Here is a 19,754-nt window from a genome sequence, read left to right as displayed (position 1 = left end):
AACTATTATTTTGTTTTGATTTTGTCACTAGTTACGCCCTGCCAGCTTTAAACAAACCAAGTTTAAGGGTATATGTATATACCTAGTTGTAAAAAAGAAAACACAGTTATTATTGCAATTAAAAGGAACGAGAGCTGTGATTTGGTATGCCAGATTCGCCCAGTACGGGCGATTTCTTTATAGCTGTCGCTGCTTCTACTGTATATCTTGTAGTCGCTATGACAAAAGCCACAAGGACAAGACCATTAGCTGTTTAAAAAGAAATGTCACAACGTTCTTTTGCACTCTTGTGCCGGATGTTTTATTAATCGCAATAAAATACAATAAATACGAATTTAATTTAAATAAGTGTGACGATTTTTAAAAATTTCGTAAATACATAAATATTTTGTGCAATAATTTAAAAATATTTTTTTCGTTAAAGTTTTCGTTAGCTTCACGATTTTCATCGGCACTTTTTCTGTACTTATGTATAAGAAATTTTAGTTGTGCTATTATTGTATAATTCTTATTAGGCATTTAAATACATATATTGTAAATAAAAACATATAGTATACATTATATTCGCGTTTTTTTTTTTTTTTTGTTTTTTGAAATCTTGTTTACGCATTAAGAAACTTCAAAGCGTAGTTAGTTTCAAGTTTTTGTTGTTGTTGTTTTTTTTTTATGCAAAAGTGTGGCATATTGTTTCAGTGAATGTTGTTGTTTCGTTTTAATTTGTTAATAATATCTATAGGACTTTCATTGTAAGGCAGTTTTGTGTGTATATGTGTGGGTGTGTGCTCTGTGCGAAAATCGAGAGGTTTGCTATACAATGAAAGCCCCCACCAGCCCATTTGAAGAATGAATGAAAGAAGATCACAAAAATAAAAGCAACACAAATGCGGTTTGTGCATTTATAATGCGTGTATGTATACATAAATTATTTAGGATTTATCTACATACATATTTTTGCTAAATAATCTCAACACCAAAAACATATGTGCGATTGTTTCAATGCATACATGAAAATTCAGAAGTTAAATTTATAATACCAACAAATTCAAAAATTGATCTCTTGAAATATTTCTAAATAAATTTTCTAACTTTTTCATCCACCACTTCTTCTGTCTTCCTTAATAATAATTTTCAGGTAATAATACATTTTTTTTTTTTTCAAATTTTATATTTTTATAAATTTTTTGCATTTATTTTTGCATACCATATTTTTTTCACAAACTAATATTTATGTACCAATTATATTTACATTTTAATTGATTTCATATTCGTGGACCTAAAATTTTTGCGCGTTTCGTCAATGTTGTTGGGAAGTTGTTTTGGTATTTTTGGCTTAGTTCAGTTCTTTATGGCCATGGTTCCCTGATTCATGTTGCTGCTGTTCTTGTGCGTCGACGCTTCGTTTGCCCAAACGTGGACCAAACCATAGACCTGAAGTAGCGCTTGGGCCGGTGCCTTTATTCAAAGCTTGCTGTAACGCCATAATACGCGCCCATTTACGTAACTCGCCATCGGGTCGTCCCACACGCGGGAAGGCAATTAAATTTGCGCGCTTCGTTTCGCTTCTTGGATATTCTGTTGGTAGGAGAATGAAGTAAAATTGTCATTTAAGTAATGTCATTTAAGTAAATTAAAAATCGTTTTTATGTAAGCAAAAATCAGGCATGCTTAACGAACGAAACGATATCATTTCGTTACGATAATCAACGCTAATAAACGGAACGAAGTCACTTCGTTTCGTTTATTAACGTTAAGATCGTAAAATTAACGTTAATTTGACGTTCTTAACGTTAATAAACGAAACGAAGTGACTTCGTTTCGTTTATTAGCGTTGATTATCGTAACGAAATGATATCGTTTCGTTCGTTAAGCATGCCTGGCAAAAATAATGTAAACAATTGGCTAAAAGGCTAAATAATTTATGTCGATTTTGTGAATTGCCAATATGGCTAGTCAAGTCAGCTTCCTCTCCTTTGAATTTATTAATTAAACTGTTCCGTTATTTATTTTAAGAGCTTGATCATATCATGAGCCATGCAGAGAAAATGGGAGATAGTCCGGCAAAGCTTCGTTGCGCACTGCAGGTTTAATGATTCCATCCGAACTGGTAATGAAGCACGGCACAGCTAGCAGCCACATTTGTACCCGCAGCGGTGAAGTCTGAGCTTAAAAATTGCGACTATTTTCGAGCTACTTACGATTAAAAGGTCTGCAAAGTGGGCAAGTGTCATTCCGTAAGACATCAAACATGTTAATAGTGCCAGTTGAAAGCACTGAGAGGGGAGTGAATAAAAACTGTTACTGCCTTTTAATGTAATAGTTTTGCGCTACTAGGAACAAGTGCGATCCTGCAATAGTTCCTAAGGACCACTTAATCGATTAATTATTGTTATGCGTCTATTGAATTTTGTCAATCGCGAAGTATCATATCAAGTAAATATATATGTTACTGTGATTTGTCACAGCGACTGACAGATCTCAGTAAAATGCAGCGACAACTTCGAAAAAATTGTCATTACTGAATGGCTGTGAGGCCATCTGCGACTCATTTACAATCATGTTTACAAATCATAGCATTCCCAGAACCAACCATAAAATGAGCCTGTGATTTGTGTAGTGTGACTAAGTAGTGGACCGAAGAAGTTGGCGCAAAAAGGAAACTAACAGCTGTTATTTTTGGGGGAATGAGTGTTTCCAATATTCTCTTATTATTGTCGAGCAGAAAAATCGCTATCGGTAAAAAATCGCTCTTATTCACAGTAAAGGGAATTTGAGATCCGATTTTTGAAATAAGCGCGTTACTCTTTTGCTTTTAAGAAGTAAAATGGACGCAGATTTAAGTTGACCAACTGTTTAATCTATTATTTTTGTGATAGACTAAATTTCTAAGTAAAATATTGGAGTTTATTATTGAAACGGAATAGAAGATAATTGTGGCAAATATAGTTTACTTTCTATTTAAATAAATTTAAATGATGACAGTGATAACCAGTGATTCAATTTAGCGGTATGAATCACTGCGATTTGTAAGTTACAGAAACGCAATTCAGAGCGATTGTAAAATCACCACTTTGCCCAACACTACCGCGTATGTGGCGGCTTAAGCCCCCATTACTAATACTTAGCATAGGCTTGGCTTGGCTTGCGAACTGTCACTTACAGTTCTGTTAAATTAACATTGCATGTTTCTGATTACTCAAAACTTAACTTGACTTAGAAGTCTGTTGAATTTTGATTTTCTATGTAAGTTCTAAGTGACGTTTACATTTTGAGATGTCATTTGTTTGTTTCCATTTCATTTTGACATTTTGTCATACAAATTGACATTTATTTAAAAATAAATTTCAACGCTGATTATGATGCCAGATTTTATGCGCCAAGTGGAGTATAATCGTGGCTAAGTTGCCAAGTTTACGCCAAGTCAAGTCAAGTCTATGCTAAGTATCAGTAATGGAGCCTTTACTCTTGTTCAAATGCGATTTTGATACAACATTAAAAAGTTCAGTTGAGTCTTGAAATCATTGTGAATCGAACTAAGTGTGATATCTTCTGCATAGACGTCAAAATTCCAAAGTGATTGGATCACCTGATTTGTAATTGACTATCGTTGTCTCATTCTGTATCTCTTTCTATCACCCGCTGAAGATATCCGGCCCTATGCGCCGCCATATAAAACACCCTGTCAAAACGCTAAGAAAGTAGCCATATTGAACATGCTGTCAGTCAGTTGACAGATAAGATATCACACTTAGTTTGATTCACAATGCTTGAAATATCCAGAAGAGTAACCCCACATATGGTGAGTATAAGATATGAAGTGCCTTTTCACGTGCCATACGAAACCAACGTTTTAAAACTTGTTAAACCGTGGTCTACATCCTTGAAACTATTCGTTCCCTGGCACAACCTGTAAAAAATTCTTATTATTATTTCTTGAAACCAACGGGGCGAAATGTTGCAACAAAAACCAAAATCCACCGAGACTACGGTACTCGAAGTGGTTCACAAGATATACATAAATGTGGCTTGGGAGAAAAGTGTTTGTCTTTGCACTCGTTGTTGGTAATAAAGGACCCTTGAATTATTTTCAAACGGAAGCAGTCTGGTCTGTCAGGGCTGCTGTCGTCAATAGCAAGTCACGCTAGTGAACTTGCCCAAGCGATAATAGTTTGGGGTATCCGGGCCTATCTCAAATCAGTGCTATTAAATTTTTGCCAAATATAGGTGTCGGGAGCCACCTAGACCAGTGCGTTTGAATCGATTCAATAATGAGGAAATTATGCTCTTGTCGCTGGGAATATAAACAATTTTACCTCTCTTTGCCCTGGGCAGCCAATCTAGTGTTTTCTGAACTCTTTGGTTTCCAAGGTGTGTGGCGTTGCGCGTTCACTGAAAGACTCTGGACTAGGGGTCTGCACATCATAGGGCAATGCTGCTATAGCATTCTGCTTAGCTAGGTACTCTGCGTGCCCATTACCTTCACGTGAACCCATCCTATCGAAACCTATTGATATGGATTTTTTTAAATTCAGCGTCCGTCTTTCTGTCATCGAATTTCGATTCATTTACAATCGAACTTTGGTGGCACTCATGCATAGTTCTGGCATGGATAGTTTTATTCTCCGGGTAAAAGGTTCTGTTAGAGTGTCCTTCCTAATATACGAAGGGCTTTTTGCAAGCGATTGGATATTGTATTCTACTTACAAAGTCAGATTATTGGCTTCCCGTTTTGTATCAAATTCATTGCTTTTCAGTAACTAAATGAGGCTAATTTCTTTCGACTAGTTCTAGAAGAGAGGAGAGAGTACACTCCCTCGAGAGCACCACTTAGTGGTTACAAATAACTAAGTAGTCCCTTCCAACTCCAAATGGATTTTTCTTCTCTTAAGGATTTATAGCATTCAGTGCGTAATCTATAGGCTTAAATCTTTTCCAATCATAGCTTGCTCGACAGCTTGATGTGTCGTGTTATCGAAAGCTCTTGAAATGTGAACAAAAGCGCAGAGGGCTAAGACTAGGAAGGAGAAGTTTGCTTGAAAATTTGCTCAATATACAAGATTCCCCTGAAAACGGACAGTTAAGAAATAGCCTGCTGATTAGAAAAGGAAACCTTCTCAATTCAGCGGCAGTGAATGTTTAAGCCTTGGTTCACTAATTTAGTAAAAATTACACTCAACTTGTTGCACAACGTAACGGTCCTATGGCTACAAAAGCTTTAAAATAGCGAAGAAAGTTGTGTAATATAATGGACTAATTACATGTTTTTTAAATATATACATATATATTTATAATGTATATGTGACCTGTGGGTCGATTCCGGTTGTGCGTTATCGTAAAGTGAAAAGTATTAACACCAATCCACCACGATTATTGATTCTCGTTTTGCATTAAAACTTCGAATTGAAGTGAAGTGAAAACAAAGTTAACGCCGATAAAAATTTTGTGTTAAAGTTTGAATCTAAAAAAATTGTCAAACAAACAACATCAAACAAAAAGAAAACAAAAACAAGTTAGGAAGGCTAAGTTTGGGTGAAACCGAACATTACATACTCAGCTGAGAGCTTTGGAGACAAAGTAAGGGAAAATCACCATGTAGGAAAATTAACCTAGGGTAACCATGGAATGTGTTTGTATGACATGGATATCAAATGGAAGGTATTAAAAAGTATTTTAAAAGGGAGTGGGTCATAGTTCTATAGGTGGACGCCATTTCGAGATATCGCCATAAATGTGGACCAAGGGTTACTCTAGAATGCGTTTGTACGATATGGGTATCAAACTAAAGGTTTAATGAGGGTTTTAAAAGGGTGTGACCCTTAGTTGTATATTTAAAAGCCTTTTCGAGATATCGACCCAAATGTGTCGGGTACCGCTAATTTATTTATATATGCAATACGACGAACAGTATTCCTGCCAAGATTCCAAGGGCTTTTGATTTCGCCCTGCAAAAATATTTCATTTTCTTCTACTTAATAAAGTAGGTGTCACAACCATTTTATAAAGTTTTTTCTAAAGTTATATTTCGCGTCAATAAAACAATCCAATTACCTTACCATGTTTCATCACTTTTTCGTATTTGGTATAGAATTATGGCATTTTTTTCATTTTTCGTAATTTTCGATATCGAAAAAGTGGGCGTGGTCATAGTCGGATTTTGTTCATTTTTCATACCAAGATAAAGTGAGTTCAAGTAAGCACGTGAACTAAGTTCATTAAAGATATGTCGATTTTTGCTCAAGTTATCGTGTTAACGGCCGAACGGAAGGACAGACGGTCGACTGTGTATAAAAACTGGGCGTGGCTTCAACCGATGTCGCCCATTTTCACAGAAAAAGGTTATCGTCATAGAACCTATGCCCTTACAAAGTTTCGCAAGGATTGGTAAGTTCGACTTATGGCATTCTAGACAAATTAAATGAAAAAGGGCGGAGCCACGCCCATTTTGAAAGTTTCCTTTATTTTTGTGTTTTATTGCACCATATCAATACTGGAGTCGAATGTTGACATAATTTACTTAAATACTGTAAGGATATTGAATTTTTTCTTAAAATTTGACTTAAACAATTTTTTTTTAAAAAGTGGGCGTGTTCGTCATTCCATTTTGCTAATTTTTATTTGGCTTACATATAGAAATGTGAGTATCGTTTCTACCAAATTTCATCATGACATCTTCAACGACTGCCAAATTACAGCTTGCAAAACTTTTAAATTACCTTCTTTTAAAAGTGGGCGGTGACACGCCCATTGTCCAAAATTTTACTAGTTTTCTATTTTCCGTCAAAAGGTGAACCCACCTACCAAGTTTCATCGCTTTATCCATCTTTGGCAATGAATTATCGCACTTTTTCGGTTTTTCGAAATTTTCGATATCGAAAAAGTGGGCGGGGTTGTAGTCCGATTTCGTTCATTTTAAATAGCGATCTGAGATGAGTGACCAGAAACCTACGTACCAAATTTCATCAAAATACCTCAAAATTTACTCAAGTTATCGTGTTAACGGACAGACGGACGGACGGACGGACGGACATGGCTCAATCAAATTCTTTTTCGATACTGCTTATTTTGATATATGGAAGTCTATATCTATCTCGATTACTTTATACCTGTACAACCAACCGTTATCCAATCAAAGTTAATATAGTCTGTGAGCTCTGCTCAACTGAGTATAACAAAAGAAATCTGTCATAATTTATCATTCAGCAAAGAAAACTTCACACGTCTTAAATTCAAATCTTATTCAGCTAACAGTTTTCACAGCAGTTATAAGAATCGCATTTTCGAACTCAGTGAAGTGAAAAAATGAAAACATTAAGTGATAACCAAAGTGGTAAATTTTTTTCACTTCACTATAACGCTCAACCGGAATCGACCCCCTGGAATCATGAAACGACTCTATTGTGCGAAAACAAGTGTTCGTTTAAAGTTTTTGTTTAGCTTGACTCTGTTTAGCGGCTGGCCGTTTGGAACGAATTTTGTAATTAAAATTTAATTAACTTCCCGATAAACTACAAGTTTGAAACTTGGATATAATTCAGAACCAGATGATAATGCAATAATACGAAAAAAAACTCCGATAGGATGGATAGAATGGATCGAAGTATTTCAAAAAATCGTATTTTGTTCCGATTTGGATTTAAATGCTATTTGTGAACAAACTAAGAAAGATAGAAAACTGCGGTTTGTTCCATTGGAAAGGGCGTTAAATTTACTATAAGAATCAATCCATAAGTGAAGAACGGTATTTTCGCACAATGGGGTCGTTTCATGATTCCAGGTCACATATAATATTTGTACATAACTAATATCTACCTTCATAATCTTCCAAGGAGGCAGGGTACAGACTTTCACTTAGCGCTGAAATGTCGCTCTCATGCAAATTATTGACTAAATTTGGATCACTGCGTCCTACGCGCGGGAAGGCTATGAGTCCTGATGGTCCACCGGCTGTACGCCTATTTTTTTGTTCCAACGCTGTGATATAAATGGGATTCGGAATAAAAAAACAATTTCTAAAGTTAGCAGTTTTGTTATTTAAATTAAATGATAAGTGAATAAATGTAAAAAAAAAAACATTCGTAAATAACATGATAAATATAGGAAATGTAGTAAAGCGTGTGTGTACAAAGCCAATTAAATAAACAAAGGAAAATAATGTCTTAAACTTTGATTCTGTTATGCTTAGTTATGTTAACATACATACATACAACCAACCACGCACACAACTGAATATAGTCGCTATTAACATATCTTATAAAAAATTGTATTTGATTTTTATTGTTATTTCTAAGTGGAGTATTGGGAATTATCAAACATGTTGCTATAAGAAGTTGGAATATGTTTTTATAGCAACAAAAGAGAAGCGAAGATAAATGAGTAGAAGGAAAGTGCTTACATTAGCAGATTTACGGCGGTTGTATTGAGCATTTAAAGGTCTCTTGTTTCGGATATTTAATTTATTTTTGAATGCTCCACAAATATTCTATTGGAAATATCTCTATTAGGGATACTATCACATATTACTTCTTTGCATATCTGTCAACATTAGGAGGGCCTTTATAAGCCAAGTTTTAAAGTTTTTCCAGCCTCACCCCCCAAAACCAAGGTCAAGAAAGTTTCATATGCATTTTAGTCCCGATTCGGCACGGTTTAGGAGTATAGAAAATTTGACTTACAAGGACCACCCTAATGTAATTGCGTATTGAGAACTCCTACTTCGAAACATCGAAAGTGAAAATTCCATGTGTAAAAAATGTGATTGTATTCATATAACAGTCAGCACAATTTCAAAAACGAGTTCTGGTACTTTTCTCTAACCGTTACCATTTTTAGGGCCGGGTACTTTTTGAAAACCAGATACTTTTTTTAAATTCAGATAAGCCACTGGGCCAACGAACGTATTTAACGCGGTAGGATTGACTAACAAAGGCATTGACTGTTATTCCAAAAAAAGGCACACATATGCCTCCTCTTCGAAGCATTTCGAGCACCTGATAAATGAAACCAAGTCCTGTATCTCCCAAGCAACACTGCCTTGCACATTGTGACGTGGCGTAGTTGCATAGGATGTTATCCATCATTTCATCCCCTTCATCATCTTTAAATCATAGACTACAGGGCACTCATAGCCTTCCTCCATACCTACTAATAACGCAATGCCCAGATGGTACACCTACAAGTGTCAAAATATCATGTCACACGACGTGATCTCTTAAGATCCCAGTTTTGGACGGGTTTGATTAGATCTCCCACGTCCTGGGGCTTGTAGCTATCTATCCATGGCTTGACGGTAGATGTATTGTAGCATTAGCTTGCACGTGCAAAGGGTAAAAAACTAAGGGTTATTTGTCAGTAGTAGTAAGTGTATCTTGCCCTGCCTATCAAATTCGTCTGCAATACTGTTTCCCTCATTATTGTTTTACCACGTGACCCATGTGAGCTTTACATAGTTCTGGACGGCCATATTTTGAAAAGATCAACGTTGTGTTAGGTCACATTTGAAGGAGTAAGAGCCGATGGACTTGATATCCGCTCGGCTGTCGCTAAAACTAAAGATTTCCTTGCCGATATCGAGTTCTATAATCCGAACCAGAATTTCTATGATGGCTGATACTTCTGCCTAGAAGACGCTACAATTATAAGGTGGTCTGAAAGAGATTTGGAGATCTCGGTCTGCGGAACAGGCCTTCCCTTCAACCCGTCGGTGTATATGGAAATGCTAACTCCAGCCGTGGAGCACCGCTCTGACTTCACCCAATCATCCCCGCTGGAAACTTTTATAATCAAGTTGCTGTCCGCAAATTGTATGGTCACATCGCGTTCTATGCTTCGACGAAGAAAATTATAATTTGTTAGTATGCAAAATTGTTGTTGGTGTTTTTGTTGTAGCGATAAAGACACTCCCCGAAGGTCTTGGGGAGTGTTGTCGATGTTGATGGCCCTTCGCCGGATGCAGATCCGGTATGTTCCGGTACCAAGCCTGACCATCTCGGGGACGATTTGTAATTGACCACATGTGACCTTCTAGGCCATAACACTCTCCCACCCCCTAGATCCATGAGGAGTTCGGGGTCGCCAGAGCCTCGGTTGTTAATGTAACAGGATTCGCCACGGATAGGTGAGGTTGACAATTGGGTTTGGAGAATCTATATATAGCGCTGGCAACCTGAAAAGGTTGCGCTACATAACCCCTTGAATCCATTTGGTACTTTAGTCGCCTCTTACGACAGGCATACCTACCACGGGTATATTCTAAGCCCTTAACCCGCTGGGGAATTGTCGTACGTTTTTGCTCCTCCCACTAGATGTCTCCTTTAAATGCAGGGCTGACGTTGCCGATGCTGGATATTCTGCCAGATGCAAGGGTGCGGTATCCAGGAGCACCTGAACAGCTTTACTCTAATATGTTATTAGAGCACCACATATGCTGATCATACAAGGTTTGTGCACTTTTCCCAGCAAATTTATGTTTGACGCCTTGTTCAGGGCGGGTCACCATACGGTAACCCCATACAGGAATATGGATCGAGTAATCACGGTATAAATACATATGCATATATTGAAGTTTAGTCCACATTTTGATTTCTTTTAACGCTGTATGACGTTATACGTTTATAGGTGGAGTTTTGTGCCGTCTAGGAAAAACTCGACTTCACTAGAAATGTCGCTGAGTATGCATCGAGAAGCCCAAAGGGAAACTCTTGGAATGCTGCCTACGCAAGGTCACACAAATTTTAAGGGAATGTGCCTCTCTAAGCAAAAGCTAGACCATCATCCACTACAATCTTTCGGCACCTCAATATGTATGTCCTAATAAAGAACACCACCCTAAGGTTTGCCACTTGTGACATAGAGATTTCCCCAACTATGATATTATTTCCCTTCCCTTGGGTTAATCAATCAGTCATATTCGTGAGGGCGTTGCTAACGGCGTCTGGGCTTATATAGTTTATATCTCCTGCAATGTCTAGGCAGCCAAAAGAAAATACACATTTTTGGCGAAGGATGTTTCGTCAACGGAAACGAGAGTTTGAAGATCTGTTTCCGTAGAGTTACCTGTGATGTACATATATATTGATAGGCAGATATGAGGTTGCTTTTAATAGTGGTAGTGAGGAAGTTGTTAATTATCCTCTCCAGAGCCATGGGTACGAATGAAGAAAAACTGATCGGTATGAAGTCTTTTGGCTCGTAATAAGAGTCTTTTCCAGCCATAGGATCGGAAATAACTGTGGTACTTCCCGATGGAATATTGTTGAAAGGCAAACAAGCAACATAAATGAACCGGTTTAAAATGTTTAGATTAAAGACGTGTGTACAGGAGAACATTTACGGGTATGCCAGTAATATTATAAATAGGCACTAAAAATTAGAAAAGAAAAAAACATTAATTAGGAGGTGGACTGTGTGTTAAAGGTCTTTCGTACCACTTGTTCTCCTTCGAGCCTACAAAATTGAACATTGCATAAATTTCAAATCAAAAGCTTAATCGGAATAACAAATTCATTAATTGTCGACTCCAATCCAAATGGCGTAAAAACAAGAGTAATTACTATTTTAATACGCTTTCACTGGTTTTATGCATATGATTCATAAACTTTAGGAAGGCACCTCGAATTCCCGCAGTTGTGTGAATATTTAAATCTTTCAAAAAGTCAATTAAAGCATCCATCCATTAACAGGAAATTATGAAATTATCACTAACATCATCATTCAAATGAAGCGCTCTTCTTAACCAACATCCGACAGTTGTATACTTAAAAATATCCAGACTGGGATGTACCACAAGATGACGTGCGTCTAGAATAAATTATTCGTTTTCCAATAAAAATCTTAATGAAGATCAATCGCACGACAGGCTACTGAATTGAAATCATAACACGAACAGCGCAACCTAACTAACGGTCAACCACTGCGTATGAGCAACATTCAATTTCCTGACAACAAAAGCAACAAACAAATAAATAAAAATTAAATAAAAAAATTTTAAGCACTTCTTTTATATAAATGGACAAAAATCTGCGAAAAATGTCTCCTCCATTGAAAAGTTGGTAGGGAAGGAGATATTATTAGTCAATCAATTGCGCTCCACCTTTATATTTTTACTTCTCATAAATATTTTTGCAATTTCTATGTCAAAACTTAAAAATCAAAATTTAGCAAGAATGTGTCTTTATATAAGGAGACATTTTTCGCTGATTTTTGCAATTTATATAAAGGAAGTGCTTAAAATTTTTATTATTTAATTTTTATTTTCTCTTTTTCTCACATTTTCTCAGTGTCTTAACCTATCTTTTAAGTTTTACGCTTGTAGCTCAATGAGAACTTACATAAAAATCAATCCCAAAATTCCCTGCGTTCCGTTTGATTTTTCTAGATATCTCAATCCGTGAGCCCCCTAGCGAAAATTTTTGTATTGTGTCATCGGCTGTCATCGACCTCTGAATTAAGCTCTAAATTTGTAACCTCTAGCTCATCGACAAGTTACTTAAAACCCGGTTTCAAATTTCCAATTTATTATCTAATTTTTAGATCCGTGCGCCAACTAACGGAGTTTTTCTCCTTTTGTTCCTTTGTCACGGTGTCTTAACCTGTCTCTGAGGTTTTATGTTTGTAGCTCAATGAGAAGTTACTTTAAAATCCATCTCAAAACACCAAATTTCCAAATTCTTATCTAAATATTTCGATCCGTGCGCCACCTAACGGAATTTTTTTCCCCATTTCTTTAATTTTCTCGGCGTCTTATCCTATCTGTGAAGTTTTACAGTTGTAGCTCAATGACAACTTACATAAAAATCAATCCCAAAATTCCCTCCTCCTCCCTAGCGAATCTTTTTGTACCGTGCCATCGGCTGTCATCGACCTCTGAATTAAGTTTGAAATTTCAAGTCTCTAGCTCATCGAGAAGTTACTTGAAAGCTGGTTTGAAAATTTTCAAATTCTCATCTAATTATTTCGATCAGTGCACCACCTAAGGGATTTTTCCCCTTTTGTTGCATTGTCACGGTATTCTAACCTATGTCTAAAGTTTCACGTTTGTAGCTCAATGAGAAGTTACTTAAAAATCGATTGCAAGATTTGTATGAAAAGCGGGCAAACATTCAACCGACCCAATATAAAGGAAGTAATAGTTGATATCTACACTTTTAGTTTTTCTCTTTTTTCCTTTTGCTTTGCCCTGCCGTTTCTTAACTACAAATAGCATAAGGTGTGTCCATTTTCACCTCAGTATTTGTCCTGTTTACATTATCAGCTGAGAATGCCATTACCCTCACGCTGTTATTATGGTTATTATTGTTGTTAGTGTTATTCTACAACACCATGTACGTGCTCGTAATTTGTTTGAATTTAGGTTTAAAATGTTTCGACATTAAATTTGCATACGATTCAACATTGTGGAGGAGCGTGAGTGTCGACAACAACGTTTTGTATGTCATTATAGAAACTTGCTAAACCAGAGAATATATAAAACGAAAAATATATGTGTATGTAAGTGTTTGATAATATCAGCAGTTAATGGTTGAGCTTTGCTTTAATTATTTAATTATCTGTTACTTGTAAATAGGGTTACAATATTGCATTTTTGATCCTTTTTATCACTTTGAGACTTTTTTTTTTTCGAATGCACAAAACTTGAATCACGTGGCTTAATGAATATGAACTGGAAGAAGTTGCTTTTTTTAATAAATTATTGAATCTGGTATCGGGAATCGGTTTAACTTTAGAGTATTCAGTAATAATACTACGCATTTATTATTGTGGAACTGCTATCCTATGCCAAATTGAATAATCCTATACAGAGATCTTGCACATAAAGTCGGTTCAAGTTATTTTCAAGATTATATAAAACTGTTTTATTTAGCTTGACTTGACAGGCCGGCCGGCCGCGCGTCCGTTGTGAACGGAATTTGTAATTAAAATTTAAGTAACTTCCCGATAAGCTACAAGCTTATAAACTTGGAATATTCAGAACCCGATGACAATGCAGTAATAAGAAAAAAACTCCGATAGGTGGCGCATTTATCGAAATATTTCAAAAAAACGTATTTATGGTCCGATTTGGTTCATATTTGGAACGCATAATACATTCATGAATAGAAAGCGACACATGAAAAAAATCGCCGCCAAGTGGCGCAAGGATCGAGATATTCAAAAAAATCGTATTTGTCGTCCGATTAGGCTCATATTTCGAACACATAATACATACAGAAATAGAAATCTCTTCATGGAAACAAAATCCCGCTAGTTGTGGCAAGGATCGAGGTATTAAAAATACTCGTATTGGTGGTCCGATTTGGCTCCCATTTGGAACAAATATTCCATACACTCCGGTAGAAGTGACATCAAAATATTTTGGAGTTCGAGGAGGGATAAGCATACTTGGCGCCGAGCAGATTAAAGTGTTTGGAAGGATTATGTGACATAGATTGTAACAAATTGTCAGGAAAGAGTACTTGTAACAATGAGTCACTAAATGAACTAAATACAATGAGAAATAAGAGGCAATTAAATAAAAACTAAAAACTTGAAAATAAAATAATAATAAAAAAATTTTAAGTTAAACGGTTTTATTGAAAACAATACTTACATTAAGTAATAATAATACTAAAAACTTGAATATAAAATAATAAAAAACAGAAATTTTTAAGTTAAACGATTTTACTGAAAACAATACTTACATGAAGTAATAGCTAGAAAATAATTAGGTAAGTCCTAGGCACTAGTCGTCACACTCCCCATCAATCTAGGGCATTGATCAGACAATTAACAAGTAAGGAAGGCTAAGTTCGGGTGTAACCGAACATTACATACTCAGCTGAGAGCTTTGGAGCCAAAATAAGGGAAAATCACCATTTAGCAAAATGAACCGAGGGTAATCCTGGAATATGTTTGTATGATATGTGTATCAAATGAAAGGTGTTAATGATTGTTTAAAACGTAGTGAGCCTTAGTTCTATAGGTGGACGCCTTTTCGAGATATCGCAATAAGGGTGGACCAGGGGTGACTCTAGAATGCGTTTGTACGATATGGGTATCAAATTAAAAGTATTAATGAGGGCTTTAAAAGGGAGTAGCCGTTAGTTGTATATGTGAAGGCGTTTTCGAGATATCGACCAAAATGTGGACCAGGGTGACCCAGAACATCTTCTGTCGGGTACCGCTGATTTATTTATATATGACATACCACGAACAGTTTCCCTGCCAAGATTCCAAGAGCTTTTGATTTCTTCATGTAGAACTTTTTCATTTTCTTCTTCTTAATATGGTAGGTGTCACACCCATTTTACAAAGTTCTTTCTAAAGTTATATTTTGCGTCAATAAACCAATTCACTTACCATGTTTCATCTCTTTTTTCATATTTGGTACAGAATTATGGCATTTTTCACATTTTTCGTAACTTTCGATATCGAAAAAGTGGGCGTGGTCATAGTCGGATTTCGGCTATTTTTTACACCAATACAAAGTGAGTTCAGATAAATACGTGAACGGAGTTTAGTAAAGATATATCGATCTTTGCTCAAGTTATCGTGTTAACGGCCGAGCGGAAGGACAGACGGTCGACTGTGTATAAAACTGGGCGTGACTTCAATCGATTTCGCCCATTTTCACAGAAAACAATTTTCGTCATAGAATCCAAATTTCATAAGGATTGGTAAATTTTTGTTCGACTTATGGCAATAAAAGTATTCTATACGAATTAAATGAAAAAGGGCGGAGTTACACCCATTTTGAAATTTTCTTTAACTTTGTATTTTGTTGCACCATATCATTACTGGAGTCGAATGTTGACATAATTTACTTTTATACTGTATATATATTAAATTTTTTGTTAAAATTTGACTTAAAAATTTTTTTTAAAAGTGGGCGTGTTCGTCATCCAATTTCGCTAATTTTTATTCAGCACACTTATAGTAATAGGAGTAACGTGCCTACCAAATTTCATCATGATATCTTCAACGGCTGCCAAATTACAGCTTGCAAAACTTTTAAATTACCTTCTTTTAAAAGTGGGCGATGCCATGCCCATTGTCCAAACTTTTTCTAATTTTCTATTTTGCGTCATAAGGTCAACGCACCTACCAAGTTTCATCGCTTTATCCGTATTTGGTAATGAAATATCGCACTTTTTCGGTTTTTGAAATTTTCGATATCGAAAAAGTGGGCGCGGTTGTAGTCCGATTTCGTTCATTTTAAATAGCGATCTGAGATGAGCGCCCAGGAACCTACATGCCAAATTTCATCAAGATACCTCAAAATTTAATAAAGTTATCGTGTTTACAGTCGGACGGACGGACGGACAGACGGACGGACGGACGGACATGGCTAAATTAATTTCTTTTTTCACCCAGATCATTCTGATATGTAGAAGTCTATATCTATCTAGATTAGTTTATGCCGTTGCGGATTACCGTTATGCGAACAAAGTTAATATAATCTTTGAGCTCTGCTCAGCTGAGTATAAAAATCGGGTTGGACGTGTCAAATTTCTATTGATAGTCATAAGTAAGACCAACTGAACCTTAATCACATTTTTAGAAATTTCACGCGCCCAATGCTTTTGTTTGTTTGATCAACGCGCTAGATTTATGAGGAGTGTGATGACTAGTGCTTAGGACCTACCTAATTATTTTCTAGCTTTTAGTATTATTATTACTTAATGTAAGTATTGTTTTCAATAAAACCGTTTAACTTCAAAATATTTTTTTTAATTATTTTATTTAATTAACCGTTTAACAGCAACGGCGTCAGACAAAAGCTTTATAGTCCGTTGCAAACTCCTGCAAGAACGGAAATGGCGACCCTATAACTGATGTCCAGATGGTACTTAGATTGTGCAGGAGCATTTCTTTGTTATCCTAAAGCGAGACAGCGATATATCAGACAATAATTATGAGTCCGATCCCGCAATCGACGATGATGGAATTAATGGCCCTCCACACAATTATGACGAAGAAAGAATAGCAATAACCATATTAGGAAACATTGCCCGTGAAGCTATTCAAATACGGCGGCGAGGTGCATACATCAGCTTCTTTCCAAAGTATGGTCGAAAATTACATGCCCTAAGATTGAAAGCTACATAAATGCTCTTTAAACAGTACACAAGAAGTAGTATCCTGCGAACTGAGCCAACTATCGCGCCTTCTTAATATCACTTAAAAGGTCCTGATAAGCGTATTTTGCGAAAGATTGAAGCCCATCGTTAGCCGGCTGTTTTAACCTTATCAGTGCGGCTTCAGATCTGGTAAGTCTACCATCGACCAGATTTTTACTATGCGCCAAATATTGAAAAAAAAAAAAAAAATCGTGAAAGAGAACTGACATTCATGACCTCTTCCTCGATTTTAAAGCCGCCTTTGACAGCACAAAAAGGACCTGCCTCTATGCCGTTATGGCTGAATTTGGTTCCCTGCAAAACTTATATGGCTATGCAAAATCAACACAGAATTGGGAAATACTTCTTCCAGCACATCGAAACTAAGCAAATTTTCAAACTTCGTGCGCTTTCCTCAATTTGATGCTGAAAAGAAATATACTGGCCTCAGAACTCAACCGCACTGGCAATGTTCTATAACAGCGTGCAAATACTAGCGTATGCTGACATCATTACTAACATCGGCCTGAGTTAAGTTCTGGTTACTCCAAAATGGAAAAAGAAGTCGAAAAGACAGGTTTGTTGACGAATAAGGACAAAACGGAGTATATGCTGTCATCGAGTGAAGAGTCAGTGCATTTGCACCTTGGCAGCAACCAGATCTGAAATTGAACAAAGAATCACTCTTGCCAATTAATGTTGCTTTGGACTAGGTAGGCAATGGAAAAGTAAAGCTCTCTCTAGGCAATCGAAAACCATGGACTACAACTCGTTTATCGTAGCCATCCTGCTTTATGGTGCAGAAGCATGAACCCTGACAACATCAGGTGAAACAGCTCTGCGTTGGCGTCGGCGAATATCGCATGATGAGCTATACGAGCTCCATGTAGACATCAACATAGTTTAGTGAATTAAAATGCAGTGTGAAAGACAATGCTCCGGCTAAGAAAGTAGCCCAATTGCTGTTTATGTTATAATTCGTTTTTCATTTTCTTATTTTCAAGCGCTGTGAAGAAAAAAAAAATGATATTTGGTGTGATTGACCTCCGAGGAGATTGAGGCCGAACTTCTCTTCCGAATTGCATTGTGCTCAGCTTTAATTTTTCCTGCCAATTTTCCGGAACATGTAGGTCCAGTTTTATGCCGATTTTAAACGGCAGCTGCAAGGCAGATGAGTTTTCAGTGACAAGCTTTTCGTGGAAAAGGGGAGTTATTTTATAACATAGATCCTGGTTTTTGAAAGGGTTTTTCAGTTTGGTCGTTAAAACAAACTTCTGGTAACACTAAAGACTCATTCAGTCTATGTGAGGTCCTCATGGACCGGCCAGTTCAACCTAACCTAACCTTCCGACTATTCAACCCGTTTACAAGGTGCAAAGAGCTTTTCATCGAAAAAATATCTTGGGCTGATAACCAAGCTCATTTGAATAACCCTATTTTAAGTTTAAGAATTTGTATCAATGGTTGATTAATTTTTATTCTGAGTGGGTCATATGTCCATTTTACGGATTAGGAGGCTAGCCGGCGGATTTTGTATGACATTCTCTAAAGAGTTATATCATAATTTTCCAATTATTTGCACTTTTCATATTTTCAAACGTTTGTAGCTAATATTGTTTTTTTTTTTTTGTGCTTAAGTATATGTGCTGGGTCGTATTTTATTTTTAAAAAAATTTCAAATCGCTTTTTTAGAAGCTCAATTTATTTTTTTAATTTGTAAACTTTCATTCCGCATGCTTTTAAACTTTCACACATTTTCAAATATGTATGTATATATTGGCAATTTTTTTCATAACACTTCTTAGTTTCTCATACGTTTTTTACACTTACCAGCCTCAGATAATCCAGCAAAGGCCATAACAACAACAGTAGAACAAATGATAAAATCCAAACAGCCAAATGACTTCATTTTTTTTAATAAGGAATCCTTTGTTGTGTTACGAATTTGGCCGCGAGCAATAAAAGGAAAAATATTAACAAAAAAAACCTTGAATTACTATTACGTTTTGGTCTGTGACTGAAAAGAATAAAAATATTGAAATATTTAAAAATAACTGTAGCACTAATTTGTAAACCGTACAACAAACACCAAGCTCATATAAATTTGTATGTATTGGTGGGTGTTTGTGCTATAAAAAACGTATTCTCTTATCTTAGTTTTTTAATTCTATTTTTATATTTTTTTTTAGATTGTACAGCCGTTAAATTGACACAAATTCTCACTTTGGCCAGTTGCTTTCTTTTGCCGATTTGTTACTTTTTACGCGTTCTGTGCCTTACCACGTTCACCGAAATTATGCTTGATATCTGTGAAACTGCATGTCCTTTTATAGGAAAATGATAAAAGCCAACGCCGGTAGGCTAATAGCAAAACATCAAAGCGTATCAATGTGGTAACATAACAACAACAAAAATAGTAAAAACAACAACAGCAGTAGCATCAATAATAGAAAACCATTGGCACAAAACGAAACAACAACATCAGTAGAGCTAACAGCAACATTCATTCTTATCTTACATCAATGGTGCGCACCAACAGCAATCACATCGTACGAAATATTTCGTATGTCATTACCCCATAAGCACAAACAAAAATATTCCGCTGACAGAGACTAAAGGGCAAATACCTTGGCATGATTCTCGACTCTACGTTAAGCAGGAAAA

The 19,754-nt window shown here is 36.2% G+C and overlaps 1 protein-coding gene across 4 annotated transcripts; it reads right to left on the bottom strand.

Moving 5' to 3' along the window:
• Window positions 1-299: 299 nt before the first annotated feature.
• Window positions 300-19,379, bottom strand: Capa (Capability). Of its 4 annotated transcripts, none has more exons than XM_067774954.1 (4): window positions 19,314-19,379; window positions 18,921-19,017; window positions 7,807-7,968; window positions 300-1,572 (listed from the first exon to the last, which is right to left on the bottom strand). In XM_067774954.1, the coding sequence occupies exons 2-4, from the start codon at window positions 18,997-18,999 to the stop codon at window positions 1,331-1,333; spliced, it is 483 nt and encodes a 160-aa protein (XP_067631055.1). In that variant the 5' UTR covers window positions 19,000-19,017; window positions 19,314-19,379; the 3' UTR covers window positions 300-1,330. The 4 variants fall into 4 exon arrangements, with proteins under 4 accessions (XP_067631055.1, XP_067631065.1, XP_067631081.1 ...); XM_067774964.1 differs by having other exon boundaries at window positions 18,921-19,107; window positions 19,314-19,376; XM_067774980.1 differs by having other exon boundaries at window positions 18,921-19,077; window positions 19,314-19,357.
• Window positions 19,380-19,754: the final 375 nt, after the last annotated feature.

Source organism: Eurosta solidaginis, chromosome 1 (genome assembly GCF_040869045.1).
Source record: "Eurosta solidaginis isolate ZX-2024a chromosome 1, ASM4086904v1, whole genome shotgun sequence".
NCBI classification, from domain to species: Eukaryota; Metazoa; Arthropoda; class Insecta; order Diptera; family Tephritidae; genus Eurosta; species Eurosta solidaginis.
The sequence above is the reverse complement of the archived record's forward strand: the minus strand, read 5'-3'. Positions and strand labels throughout refer to the sequence as shown.

Excerpts from the sequence above, each read along its gene's own strand:
- Capa (XM_067774954.1), bottom strand. The coding sequence starts at position 18,999 with ATGAAGTCATTTGGCTGTTTGGATTTTATCATTTGTTCTACTGTTGTT. Across the intron at positions 7,969-18,920 it reads TGCTGGATTATCTGAGGCTG|CGTTGGAACAAAAAAATAGG; the intron begins GTAAGTGTAAAA and ends TTTATATCACAG. Across the intron at positions 1,573-7,806 it reads CTCCTTGGAAGATTATGAAG|AATATCCAAGAAGCGAAACG; the intron begins GTAGATATTAGT and ends TCCTACCAACAG.